This window comes from Macaca thibetana, chromosome 16 (genome assembly GCF_024542745.1).
Source record: "Macaca thibetana thibetana isolate TM-01 chromosome 16, ASM2454274v1, whole genome shotgun sequence".
NCBI lineage: Eukaryota > Metazoa > Chordata > Mammalia > Primates > Cercopithecidae > Macaca > Macaca thibetana.
This window is the reverse complement of record NC_065593.1, coordinates 52,113,364-52,126,387: the sequence shown is the minus strand read 5'-3', so window position 1 is coordinate 52,126,387 and position 13,024 is coordinate 52,113,364. Positions and strand designations below refer to the sequence as shown.

Below are 13,024 nucleotides of genomic sequence, written 5' to 3'. Positions count from 1 at the left end.
ATAGTGCAACATGCTCTGCATGATCGGGACAGGCTCGCCAGCAATATATCTGTCCCTCAGGACCTCCTAGCTTTGAAAGCATTGTGTTGGCGTCAGAAATGACTGAATTCTGTGCACCCTGATAGTAGCTGTTTATATCGAATTCTAACTCCTACAATAGCTCTCTAATTCAATTTTGTTTTTCCTCATCTTGTCAAGTGGATAGACCACTGGCAACAAGACAGTTTTTGTTTTCCAGCTTTTCATGCCACCCCTAATGTATATAAACGCAAGAATAAAGAAATCAAGATTGAACCAGAACCATGTGGCACAGACTGCTTCCTTTTGCTGGTATGTTCTTAAGCTGTTCTGGCATTATTAACTTCATTGAAGATTGAGCAGGAAATGGTCCTCAGGCTTTCTGCCTCTGGGAACACAAGCCACGTGAGCCAGTACGTAGCACTCTGGGGGTCATATAGCACAAATAAAACATGGTTTTTGCTCTTAAGGAGCTCCCCAGTTACTGTGGGACCGCTCTTAAGGAACTCCCCAGACATGGTAGGGCTATAAAGTTAGTCTGATGGAGTACAGATTCAAAAATCATTAAAGACTTGCCTGCGCTAAATATCATCTGCTTAGATTTCAGAGCCTAAAACTGTATTGTTAGAATTGGAGCAAAGTGTGTGCCGGGGGGGTGCGTACGCTCTCTAGTTTCTTTGCTATCTTCTTATAAACACATATAACTATGAGACAGATAGCACGAGATGATGCTGATGTCTTGTTGTGATTGATCAGATGGACCCTTCCCCGATGGACAGACCTTATGAAGCAGCATAAATAACCTGGCATATTGGGGAGGCAATATACTGAGAGCTAGAAGGAAATAGATCAATTGGACTTGCCAAAGACAGTTTGGCTTTTTACACAATAGGATGAGCCTAGGCGATGAGTAAAATACCTTGATAAAATTTCTGCCACCTATTAAAATTATATAGCCAGCCAAGTGCTTTTGGAACTATCTTTAGTGGGATAATAGACAGAAAGATGGTAGAGAATGCTGTTGGGCACACATGTGGAAAATGGGCTGTACAGTAAAAGCAAAAGAATAGATGTTATTGGGTTTATTTTTTTCCTAATGTGTATTGACTCCTTCCTATGTGCCAAGTACCATAGTAGGCCCTTAACATACCTTGTCTTATTCTCATCCTGTAACAGTGTCATGAGGTAGAGGAAACTATGGATTACAGAAGTTATATATTTTGCCTAAAGTTTGTTGATAAGTCAGTGGTATGGCAGTGATGAAATTCAAGCCAGGGTCTAGCTCCACATGTCATGCTTTTAAAATTACTCCATGTTTTTCAGCCAGGTGTGGTAGTACACGCCTGTAATTCCAGCACTTTGGGAGGCGGAAGAGGGTGGATCACTTCAGGTCAGGAGTTTGAGACCAGCCTGGTCAACATAGTAAAACCCTGTCTCTACTAAAAATACAAAATTAGCCAGGTGTGGTGACACATGCCTGTAGTCCCAGTTACTTGGGAGGCTGAGATAGGAGAATTGCTTGAACCCAGGAGGTGGAGGCTGCAGTGAGCCGAGATCATGCCACTGCACTCCAACCTGGGTGAGATGGTGAGATTCCATCTCAAAAAATAATAATAATAAAATGAAATTACTCCATGCTTTAAAAAAATATATACCGTGTTATGTCAACATACCTGCATTTATATAAGTCAAAAGGGCATTGCCCTTCTCACGGGAGTCACCCTGATACCCTGTACATGTATTACAAAGATGCTGCCAATGCCTGAAATGTATGCATGTTTAACTTACAGAGATATGTACGCACAGTTTTTCTTTTATTGCGTTTTAGGTTTGAGTTCATATTAAATATAATGCTGGACTATTTTCCCCCAACTGTTTATTAAGAACATTTTCAATCATGCAGAGTTGAAATATACCTTCTTCCTGGATTTGATAACATTTTTTTCTATATCTCCTTTCTCCATATATTTGTGTATGTATATCTTTTGCTGAACCATTTGACAATAAGTTGCAGACATTGTGATGCTCATTTGGTCAATGTTTCAGCATAAAGACATTCTCTTACATAACCACATTATTACACCTAGAACAATTAACAAAAATTGTATAATATCCTCTACTACCCATTCTATTAATATATTTCAGCTGTACTAAGAATAGCTATTTTTGTGTTTTGTTTTGTTTCCAAACCAGGATTATCCAGTCAGGCATCATATTTGGTTATTATGTTTTTTGTTTTTTGGTTTTTTTTTTTTGAGACAGAGTTTCGTTCTTGTTGCCCAGGCTGGAGTGCAATGGTGCAATCTCGGCTCACTGCAACCTCTGCCTCCCGGGTTCAAATGATTCTTCTGCCTCAGCCTCCCAAGTAGCTGGGATTACAAGCATGCGCCACCATACCCAGCTAATTTTTGTGTTTTTAGTAGAGACAGGGTTTCTCCATGTTGGTCAGGCTGGTCTTGAACTCCTGACCTCAGGTGATCAGCCTGCCTGGCCTCCCAAAGTGCTGGGATTACAGGTGTAATAAGGCCTCCAGCCTTATTATGTCTTTTTACTCGTTTTTAATGTCAAATAATTCTATCACTTTTTAAATCTTTTTAAAAGTTCCAGGCTGGTTGTCTTGTAGGATGACCCACACCCTGGATTCATCTGTTGTTTTTTCACAGTGTCATTTCTTTGTTCTTCTGTCTTCTTTTCCTTATAACCTAGAAATTAGGTCTGGAAACTTGATTTTATTTATGTTAAAATGTTTGACCATTATATTAAAATGGTGGCTCGTGCCTGTAATCCCAGCAATTTGGGGGGCTGAGGCAGGTGGATAACTTGAGCCCAGGAGTTCGAGACCAGCCTGGGCAACATGGCAAAACCCCATCTCTACAAAAAATACAAAAATTAGCTGGGCTTGGTGGTGTGCGCCTATAATCCCAGCTACTTGGGAGGCTGAGGTGGGAGGATCACTTGAGCCTAGAAGGTCAAGACTGCAGTGAGCTGAGATCATGCTACTGTACTTACTTGCCTGGGTGACAGAGCAAGACTCTGTCTAAAAAAAAAAAGAAAAGAAAAAAATATATATATGTTTAAAATAGTATAAGTGATACTGTATACTTCACACACACCATAGGCACATAATATCAGGCTCAGTTAATTTCAAAACTTCTCTTTTGGAATTTCCTTTAGGCCCTACTGTATATGATTCCAAATTCCAAATATCCTCAATGATGGTTAACCTTTTTTTTTTTTCATTTTATTACTCAAAAAAGCTTCATTTTTAAATTGAGTTTTCTGACTCTGTGCCTTCAACACTTTCACAACAATTTTCTGCTCCTCAATAAGGAGCTCACACTTGCTCCTGTACCAATACATTCAGCACACACGGATACACCACAGGCCCTGCTGACGTGCTTTTTTGTTTTGGACAATCTCATAGGAACTTTAGGTCTCATAGCACAACCCCCCGAAGTCTGCTGGGCACACTCCACATGCAGATTTCAATGCTTTCCCAACCCTCTTGGTATAAAGGTAATCAGTTCTATTACCAGGGGCTCAGGAGAGCCTAGTTTTGTTAAAGGCTGTATTGTAGAAAAGCCTACATGTATGTCAAATGCTGGACCATTCTGAGTGCCTCTAGACAATGTCCCTGGAAGATAAACCTTTATTTTGTAGAAATAGATTTAGTTTTCAGAAACAGCTAGGAAGTCTTTGAAAACCAAGTCTGATGAGAATATATTGATGATCTAGCTGAGTGATAATTACTTCATTTTTTTAAAAAGGGGGTGATAGCTGTAAAATAATGAAGCAATGTTCTTCTGAGTTTCATACACAGATTTGGGAGGAAGTTTCAAAATTAAGTAGTAAGATTGTACAGATTAAGCATTACACATTTTATTAAGGAAACAGAGAAAGTGTGGTAGAATGGAAAGAATAGTGGCCTAGGGAGACAAGGAGCACTGATTCCTATACCCCTCTGGAACTATTAGCTGCATACTCTCAAGCTAGTTTTTTCCGCTCTCTGAATCTCATTTCTTCATCCTTAGGAGAATGTGTTCTCAAATTCCAAACAACTAACACGCAAGTTAATTTTAGATACAACTCACAGGAAAATTGAAGACACAGATGCATAGATTATATCTTTTTTAAGATTATAGGACATTAGCTGGCATGGGGGCATGTGCGTGTGGGCCTAGTTACTTGGGAGGCTGAGGCAAGGGAATCACTTGAGCCCAGGAATTCGAGGCTGCAGTGAGCCATGAACAGGCCACTGCACTCCAGCCTGGGCAACAGAGAGAGACTTTGTCTCACACACACACAAAAAAAGATTATAGGACAACTCTTTTGTGAAAAAAAAATGTTTTTAAGTTTTGTTAATCAGCTCTCTCATTGTTACGTGATCATACTTATTATATGGTACAGAGAAAGAGAAAAGACACTATTACTGTATTTAAGCACAGATGTTGTAAAAATGAAGGTTTGTGGTGATGAGATCAACATGGTGACTCTGGGCCTGTTCCTGTTTCCTGTCTGTAATGTGTCCACTGCAGGAAGGAGCAAAGGAATATGCCATGCTCCACAACCCCCGCTCCAAGTGCTCTGGTCGTCGCCGGAGAAGGCACCACATGGTCAGTGCTTCCTGCTCCAACGCCTCAGCCTCTGCTGTGGCTGAGACTAAAGAAGGAGACAGTGACAGGGACACAGGCAATGACTGGGCCTCCAGTTCTTCTGGTACGATGAACAGAAAATGAAGACTTTTTCTTTCCATGCAAGGACTCTGGTAAACCCAGGATCACTGCCTGACACTTAACTTTACTACCTCTTAAAAATTATAAATTCTTTCTACAAGTTTTGTAAACAGTAAAGATGGGGAATATTTTCTTTTCTTTCTTTTTTTTTTTTTTTTTTTTTTTTTTTGAGACAGTCTCTCACTCTGTCGCCCAGGCTAGAGTGCAGTGGCACTATCTTGGCTCGCTGCAACCCCCACCTCCCAGGTTCAAGTGATTCTCCTGCCTCAGCCTCCCAAGTAGCTGAGATTACGGGCGCCTGCCACCACACCTGGCTAATTTTTATATTTTTAGTAGAGACGGGGTTTCGCCATGTTGGCCAGGCTGTTCTTGAACTCCTGACCTCAGGTAATCCTCCTGCCTCAGCCTCCTAAAGTGCTGGGATTACAGGCGTGAGCCACCCCGCCTGGCTAATTTTTGTATTTTTAGGAGAGACAGGGTTTCGCCATGTTGCCCAGGCTGGTCTTGAACTCCTGAGCTCAAGGAATCCACCCATCTCAGCCTCCCAAAATGTGGGGATTACAGGCGTAAGCCACCATGCCTGGCCTAAAGATAGGGAATATTTTCATTCCTAACTATTATACTACCTTTTAAAGCAAAATGAAGTACTTCTGAGTTTGTGACAAACTACTGATGACAACTGCATTGTACCTTCTTCTGATTCTGTTATTTCTTCCCTTCTCAGAGGCTAACTCTCGCTGTCAGACTCCCACAAAACAGAAGGCCAGTCCAGCCCCACCTCAGCTCTGTGTAGTGGAAGCACCCTCGGAGCCTGTGGAATGGACTGGGGCTGAAGAATCTCTTTTTCGAGTCTTCCATGGCACCTATTTCAACAACTTCTGTTCAATAGCCAGGCTTCTAGGGACTAAGACGTGCAAGCAGGTACCATCTGAAAGCAGCAGAACAAATGGGCCCCTCCTTTCACGTGTTGCTGTGTCCAGCCCTTTGCCATCTTATTAGGCTGTGTGTCTGGAGAGAAGTTGTCTTAAGTTCAGTCCCTGATGAGCCTGTGCATCTGTGAGTTTCCCAAACATGGTCCTTCTGCAAGTGCCAGGCCTAATGATGTTTGGGGACCCGCCTCCTCCTTGCTGAATGCTCATTTCTGTCTGGCCTCTATTTAATGCTTCTGGGTCCTGTACTCTTTTATTTCTTTTTTTTGGCTCCGGTCTCCTTTCTAAATGTGTACCCCTTTCTTAGAAGGGACTCCCAGGTCTTTCTGTGGCTCTTTTAGCGCACATACTGCTGCAGCTGCCGCTCCCTCCACCACTCCTCCAGCCTCCTCAGTCATTTTATTCTCCACATTTTCTATCACTAGATTCTCTTCATTTTGTCTTTGAGACAGGGTTTCGCTCTGTCACCCAGGCTGGAGTGCAGTGGCATGATCATAGCTCACTGCAACCTCTGCCTCCTGGGTTCAAGCAATCCTCTCCCCTTAGCCAACCAAGTAGCAGGGACTACAGGTGCAGGCCACTATGCCCAGCTAATTTGGTTTTTTGTTGTTGTTGTTGTTGTTTTTTGAGACAGAATCTCGCTCTGTTGCCCAGGTAGGAGTGCAGTGGCATAATCTTGGCTTACTGCAACTTCCGCCTCCCAAGTTCAAGTGATTCTTCTGCCTCATCCTCCCAAGTAGCTGAGATTACAGGTGTCTACCACCACACCCAGCTAATTTTTTTGTTGTTGTTTTATTTTTTTGAGACGGAGTCTCGGTCTGTTGCCCAGGCTGGAGTGCAATGGCGCGATCTCAGCTCACTGCAGCCTCCGCCTCCCAGGTTCAAGTGATTCTCCTGCCACAGCCTCCCAAGTAGCTGTGATTATAGGCATGCACCACCACGCCCAGCTAATTTTGTATTTTTAGTAGAGACGGGGTTTCACCATGTTGGCCAGGCTACTCTCAAGTTCCTGACCTCAGGTGATCCACCCGCCTCGGCCTCCCAAAGTGCGGGGATTACAGGCGTAAGCCAACGTGCTTGGCCATTTTTGTATTTTTTTTAGTAGAGATGGGGTTTCACCATGTTGGCCAGGCTGGTCTCAGACTCCTGACTTCAAGTGATCGACCCACCTCAGCCTCCCAAGCCCAGCTAATTCTTAAATTTTTTGTAGAGGTGGGGTTTCACCATGTTGCCCAGGCTGATCTTGAACTTAGGCTCAAGCCATCCACCTGCCTCAGCCTTCCAAACTGCTGGAATTAAGATGCGAGCCACCACTAGATTTTGGCCATCACTGGATTTTCTAATTATCACCCCCAATAGCTGGGCCTGGACCTCACCCTTCTCACTCATACCATCACGAGAAACATAGTTGACAGCAGCCACTGATGCTCCGGATACAGGAAAAGACCACAGTGAGAAGACAGACTGAAGAACAGGGACAGGGAGGCAGGTGTCAGGGCCAGCATGTCCAATAGGAAAGGAACCCCAGTGCTTTGGCTTCCTAGCTTCTGAGAGGAGACTCTGTGGCCTCTACTTCATGTTTCCTGTACTGAGAACAATTAATAGAACCATGGACTGGGCGAGGTGGCTCACACCTAGAATTCCAGTGCTTTGGGAAGCCATGGTGGGAGGATCGCTTGAAGCCAGGATTTCAGGACCAGTGTGGGCAACAAAGTGAGACCCTGTCTCTACAAAACAAAACAAAACAAAAAGCCATGCACCTGTAGTCCTAGTACTCAGGAGGCTGAGGTGGGAAGATGGCTTGAGCCCAGGAGTTCTAGACTACAGTGAGCTATGATGGCACCACTGCACTCTAACCTGGCCAAGAGTGTGAGACCCTCTCTCTAAAAAAAAAAAAAAAAAAAGAACCATAAGCTGAAGTGCCCTTTGCTTTCATTTTGGAGCTCATACCTATTTCCCTGAGTCACAGGTTCTCAATGTAACCATCTATGGATTTGTAGGCAAAAATATTCTTGTCTGTATTTTCCTGAGAATATTTACAGTTTTCAAAGATCCCCCCAAAGGGCCAATAGCCCCAACAAAGAAAAGGAAAAACTAAAAACCAGTGCTTTAAGAGAAAAAACGCATCCTATTGAAATGGCCAAAGCTCTGGCATATTTGTACCAACAGAGGGAGCTAATATTTAGCCCACTGAAACCATTCCTGTTCTGTCCTGTCCTGCCTTACACTCAGTTACACAAGGCACAGAGTTACCCTTCCTAAAAAGAAGATACTATTGGTCACAATCAGCCCGCTCTTCTACCTGTGGCTTGGTAGAAAGAGTAGGTGACAACTTCTGGCCAGGGGTGTGTTACTGTGCTCAGTATTTCTCCTTTCCTGAGTCAGGATAAATAATTAGGAATGAACTTCAGAGCCAGTGACCCAATCTCCCAATGGCACTCTGTCTCTCCCTGACTGACAAGAGGCTCAGTCAGCTGCCTGAGTTCCTCAGAACCCTCCCAAGACCAGCACCCAGTTGGGCCACTTACCTGACCCCCTTGCTCGAGGAGTGACAGGCCCTGTTGGATTTCTCTTCCAGGTCTTTCAGTTTGCAGTCAAAGAATCACTTATCCTGAAGCTGCCAACAGATGAGCTCATGAACCCCTCACAGAAGAAGAAAAGAAAGCACAGGCAAGGGTTGGACAAAGTGTTTTGTTTTACAGCCAGGCTGTTCCCTGTGCTCTGACCTCCCCTTGGAGTTCCCATCTGCCTCCCTCTTTAGCAACCACACAGGCTGTGTAAGCCCATCAGCTTGGCATCACATGACTGAGAGCCAGCCTCCTGAGTGCTCCCCAAGGGTCTGTGCCTTGGATCAGCCCTCTGCTTGTCCCCAGGTGCTGTGGACCATGACATAACTGGCTGTTTTTCTGTTTAAGCTCCTGGCCAATAGGACATGAGCTGGCTTCATGGCTCCACTCCAAAGCCATTTCTCCTTGTTGGTTTAGTTACCACCTTACCCATTTCTCAACTCTGACCAGAGTTTATTTATTTGTTTGGTTTGTGTTGTTTTTCTGAGTTACATAATAACACTGTCTTCTAGCTAGCCTTTACTTAGGTTAGAAGTTTTTTTAAAAAAATTGTGTACCCTGGCTCTGTTCCCTAGTGACTATCACCTATCAGAGGAAGGAGCTGACACCACTTCTAGATACAGAAGGAAATCCCTGTGACTCCTCCCTTTCAGTTCTTTGGGAGAAGATTCCTGAAAGGCCTTCCCACCTCCCCATCTTGAAACTCCCCCATATCTCCACCTCCACAAAGACAAAGGGAGAGATGGGGAGACAAACAATAGCTTTATAATAGACCGATAGGCTTGGGCTTTCTTTTGTTTCTGTGTTGTGTTCTTTTATGTTATTTGGTCGTTTGGGAGGGGTGTGTTTAAGTTTAAATCTTGTAGCACAGGCCAGCTGGATTTAGGCTGGACTCTTGCTTCTGTGTACCAAAGTCGTCTTGTTGAGGGGTTTGGGAAGATACTCCCCAGTCATCAAACACAGTCCCTCAGAGCAAGTCACGTTGTCATTTACCTGCATTTACAGAGCTCCCTAGAGCCGTGACTGAGACTTATTCTTCCTGTCTTTTTCAGATTGTGGGCTGCACACTGCAGGAAGATTCAGCTGAAGAAAGGTAAGTTCTACCAGGGCATTCTTCAGCAGTTCAGTTGGAGGCTTCACCCTATGGTCATCACCCTACCCCACAGCTGCACTTGTTGACCCTGTGCCACTTCCGCAGATTGCAGAATTCTCTGCAGCAACTGAGAACAGCTCAGCCTCTCACTGCAACTGAGAAGACTTCTTAGGAGGTAGCATTAGGGGCCTTGTGATCGGTGATTTTTCTTTTTTTTTGAGATGGAGCCTTGCTGTGTCACCCAGGCTGGAGTGCAGTGGCACAATCTCGGCTCACTGCAACCTCCGCCTCCCAGGTTCAAGCAACTCTCCTGCCTCAGCTTCCCGAGTAGCTGGGATTACAGGCATGTACCACCACTCCCGGCTAATTTTTGTATTTTTAGTAGAGATGGGGTTACCCATGTTGGCCCGGCTGGTCTCAAACTCCTGACCTCAAATGATCCACCTGCCTTGGCCTCGCAAAGTGCTGGGATTACAGGCATGAGCCACTGTGCCTGGCCAGTCTGTGACTTTTCTAGTGTGCCATTTGCTAGGTTCCAGACCTCATTTAATGTTTAGAATAGCTTCCCTATCACCTATCAAAGGAAGAAGCTGACACCACTTCTAGATACTTCTCTGTAGCATCTCCACATCCTCCCCACAAAGCAGACCACCCCATTGCAGGTTATGAATAACAGTCATCCCTGTCTTCTCACTTCAGGTGCTAAATGTGTGTCCAAGGAGATTGTTAGGACCAGCCTCCTCTGAATCAGGGCAGCTGGACACTTGGGAGGGAAGATAGCTGGAGCGTACGGTCACAGCAGCGTCTTCCTCTGTTCTCTCTCCTAGATAACTCTTCCACACAAGTGTACAACTACCAACCCTGTGACCACCCAGACCGCCCCTGTGACAGCACCTGCCCCTGCATCATGACTCAGAATTTCTGTGAGAAGTTCTGCCAGTGCAACCCAGACTGTAAGTGTGCTGCATCTTCCCTATAGTCTACCAAAACAGTCGGCACCAGTGTGCCCTAGGCTTGCCCCATTCCTGTGCCCTTTACTACTTATGAGCCTTCTGATAGTCTCTTTGCTGTGTTTTAGGGATTCTACAAATGAAATAAGTGCATGAGATCTGCAAGAGTCATTTCTGGAAAACGTTTAGGTTCATGATTGTAAAAGCAGAAATCAGATACCTTCCCAACTTTGTCTTCTAGGGGAGAATTAAGAAATGAGGGGGGCCAGCAGGCACAGCCACTCACGCCTGTAATCCCAGCATTTTGGGTGGGCAGATCACCTGAGGTCAGGAGTTCAAGACTAGCCTGGCCAACATGGCAAAACCCCATCTCTACTAAAAATAAAAAAAATTAGGCCAGGCGTGGTGGCTCTTGCCTATAATCCCAGCACTTTGGGCGGGCGGATCACTTGAGGTCAGGAGTCAAGACCAGCCTGGCCAACATGGCGAAACCCCATCTCTACTAAAAATACAAAAATTAGCCAGACATGGTGGTGCATGCCTGTAGTCCCAGCTACTTGGGAGGCTGAGTCACAAGAATCGCTTGAACCCAGGGGGCAGAGGCTGCAGTGAGCCAAGATTGTGCCACTGCACTCCAGCCTGGGCAACAGGACGAGACTCTGTCTCAAAAAGAAAAGAAATGTGAGATTCTTTTTTTTTTTAAGTTACAGCCCCAGTTTCCCTTTTCTGGATACTGTTTAAATTTTTTTTTAATTCAGATATTTTCTGTTTGTGATTCTGTGTATGTCTATTTTCATTTAATAGCTGGAGTTTTAATATCAGGTAGAAGACAGGGCCTGGATGTCAGCAGAGACATCCGGGTACTTATCTTTCACTTCTTATCCCACTATGCCCTTCCCAACTCAAAGCTGAGCAGTTTGATGGCAGTCCCCAGAGCTTGCAGAACTTGGTGCCCAGGCGGTTTTGCTGGAGGAAATACCTCCTAACCCATAGCAGATAGTGATCTTAGCCGCAGCAGAGAAGTGGTTGTGCTGGGTTGGGCAGTGGGTGGAGAAGGATGGCACAGAACGGATGCATTCTGTTCTCAAAATGATACTTGTTTTGATGGTGACATTTTACCAGTGAAAAGCACTGATTTCATTTTCTCTGGGGTACTCTCCACCTCAGCGGGAGGGAGAAGTTTGTTGGGGAAATCTCTAGGGGACACTTATTATTATACCTGCTTTTTTCTTATTATTATACCTGCTTTTTTCTTATTATTATACCTGCTTTTTTTTTTATTTTTTTAATTTTTTTGAGACAGGATCTCAGCTCTGTTGCTCAGGATGGAGAGCAGTGGCACAATTATGGCTCACTGCAGCCTCAACCTCCCTGGCTCAAGCAATTCATCCCCCCACATCCGTCAAGGCTGGGACTGCAGGCAGGTGCCATTACACCTGGCTATTTTTTAAAAATTTTTTGTGGAGACAGAGTCTCCCTATGTTGCCCAGCCTGGTCTTGAACTCCTGGGCTCAGGTGATTCTCCTGCCTTGGCCTCCCAAAGTGCTGGGATTACAGGCATGAGCCACCATGCCTGACCACACCTGCTTTTTTGACTCAAAGGCATGAATGTTTGAAGCACTCAGTTTTCTATGGACAAAACTTGTGTATTTGATTATTGGGAAGGGAGCTTCCTCTTATTTTGCCAAACATCCTTGAACACAAAAAAATTACTCCTTTGCTGTCCCTTGAGTCAACCACAAGCCCCAGTATTAGCGTATTAGCTTATTTCCCTTCTAAGACTTACCTGTTTTCCCTTCCCAGGTCAGAATCGTTTCCCTGGCTGTCGCTGTAAGACTCAGTGCAATACCAAGCAATGTCCTTGCTATCTGGCAGTGCGAGAATGTGACCCTGACCTGTGTCTCACCTGTGGGGCCTCAGAGCACTGGGACTGCAAGGTGGTTTCCTGTAAAAACTGCAGCATCCAGCGTGGCCTCAAGAAGGTGAGGCCTTTCCTTAGGACCCCACACGAGATAAAATGGAGGAGGAAGGAAGGAACGGTCCCAAGCATTCTCTTTCCACTGGTTCTTTTGAGGCTTTATATGTGAAAGTGCTTGATAAATCCTAAAAGACACATATTTACTGAATTAATAAAGGCTTCAGTCCCAGTAGGGTTTAGAAAAGTGGTTCCTGGCCAGGTGAGGTGGCTCACACCTGTAATCCCAGCACTTTGGGAGGCCGAGGCTGGCGATTCATGAGGTCAAGAGTTTGAGAACAGCCTGGCCATCATGGTGAAACCCTGTCTCTACTAAAAATATAAAAATTAGCCAGGCATGGTGGTGCACACCTGTAATCTCAGCTACTCAGAAGGCTGAGGTAGGAGAATCGCTTGAACCCAGAAGGTAGAGGTTGCAGTGAGCCGAGATCACATCACTGCACTCCAGCCTGGGACAGAGCAAGATTCCATCTCCAAAAGAGAAAGAAAAGTGGTTCCTTGAACTGGCCAGACAAAAAGGAGCTGAGAGGTGTATGCACCTTTGGTGACGTCTATGTTCACCTCACACATCGCAGTGAATTCCTACAGACTAAGGCCCAGGAGGGCTCCATGGATAGGGGAAGAGATATCCTATTTCCATTCATCACCACTTCCCATTTTCTTTTCTCCCCCAAGCAGAACAGAATGGCTTAGACCTTTTTCTGCTTTCAGATCCTCTTAACAGTTACTGGTTCTTTCCACGCCACCCCCACCACACAC

The 13,024-nt window shown here is 44.9% G+C and overlaps 3 protein-coding genes across 6 annotated transcripts in view; 2 read left to right on the top strand and 1 right to left on the bottom strand.

Annotated features, from left to right (window-relative positions):
• VPS25 (vacuolar protein sorting 25 homolog) overlaps positions 1–13,024 on the bottom strand; it is a 91,830-nt gene that overhangs the window by 61,117 nt on the left and 17,689 nt on the right. The window lies entirely within an intron of this gene.
• Positions 1–13,024, top strand: part of EZH1 (enhancer of zeste 1 polycomb repressive complex 2 subunit) — a 44,668-nt gene that overhangs the window by 26,668 nt on the left and 4,976 nt on the right. For all 4 annotated transcript variants that reach the window (XM_050762630.1, XM_050762632.1, XM_050762633.1 and 1 more), the window contains 7 exons: positions 239–330; positions 4,554–4,734; positions 5,476–5,672; positions 8,259–8,350; positions 9,300–9,340; positions 10,168–10,293; positions 12,094–12,272. In XM_050762630.1, the coding sequence (XP_050618587.1) occupies positions 239–330; positions 4,554–4,734; positions 5,476–5,672; positions 8,259–8,350; positions 9,300–9,340; positions 10,168–10,293; positions 12,094–12,272 (908 nt within the window). The remainder of the gene's footprint in view (positions 1–238; positions 331–4,553; positions 4,735–5,475; positions 5,673–8,258; positions 8,351–9,299; positions 9,341–10,167; positions 10,294–12,093; positions 12,273–13,024) is intronic.
• Positions 669–13,024, top strand: part of PSMC3IP (PSMC3 interacting protein) — a 146,736-nt gene continuing 134,380 nt past the window's right edge. Inside the window, exon 1 of the mRNA XM_050762900.1 lies at positions 669–673. The gene's annotated coding sequence lies outside the window, so the exon portion shown is untranslated. The remainder of the gene's footprint in view (positions 674–13,024) is intronic.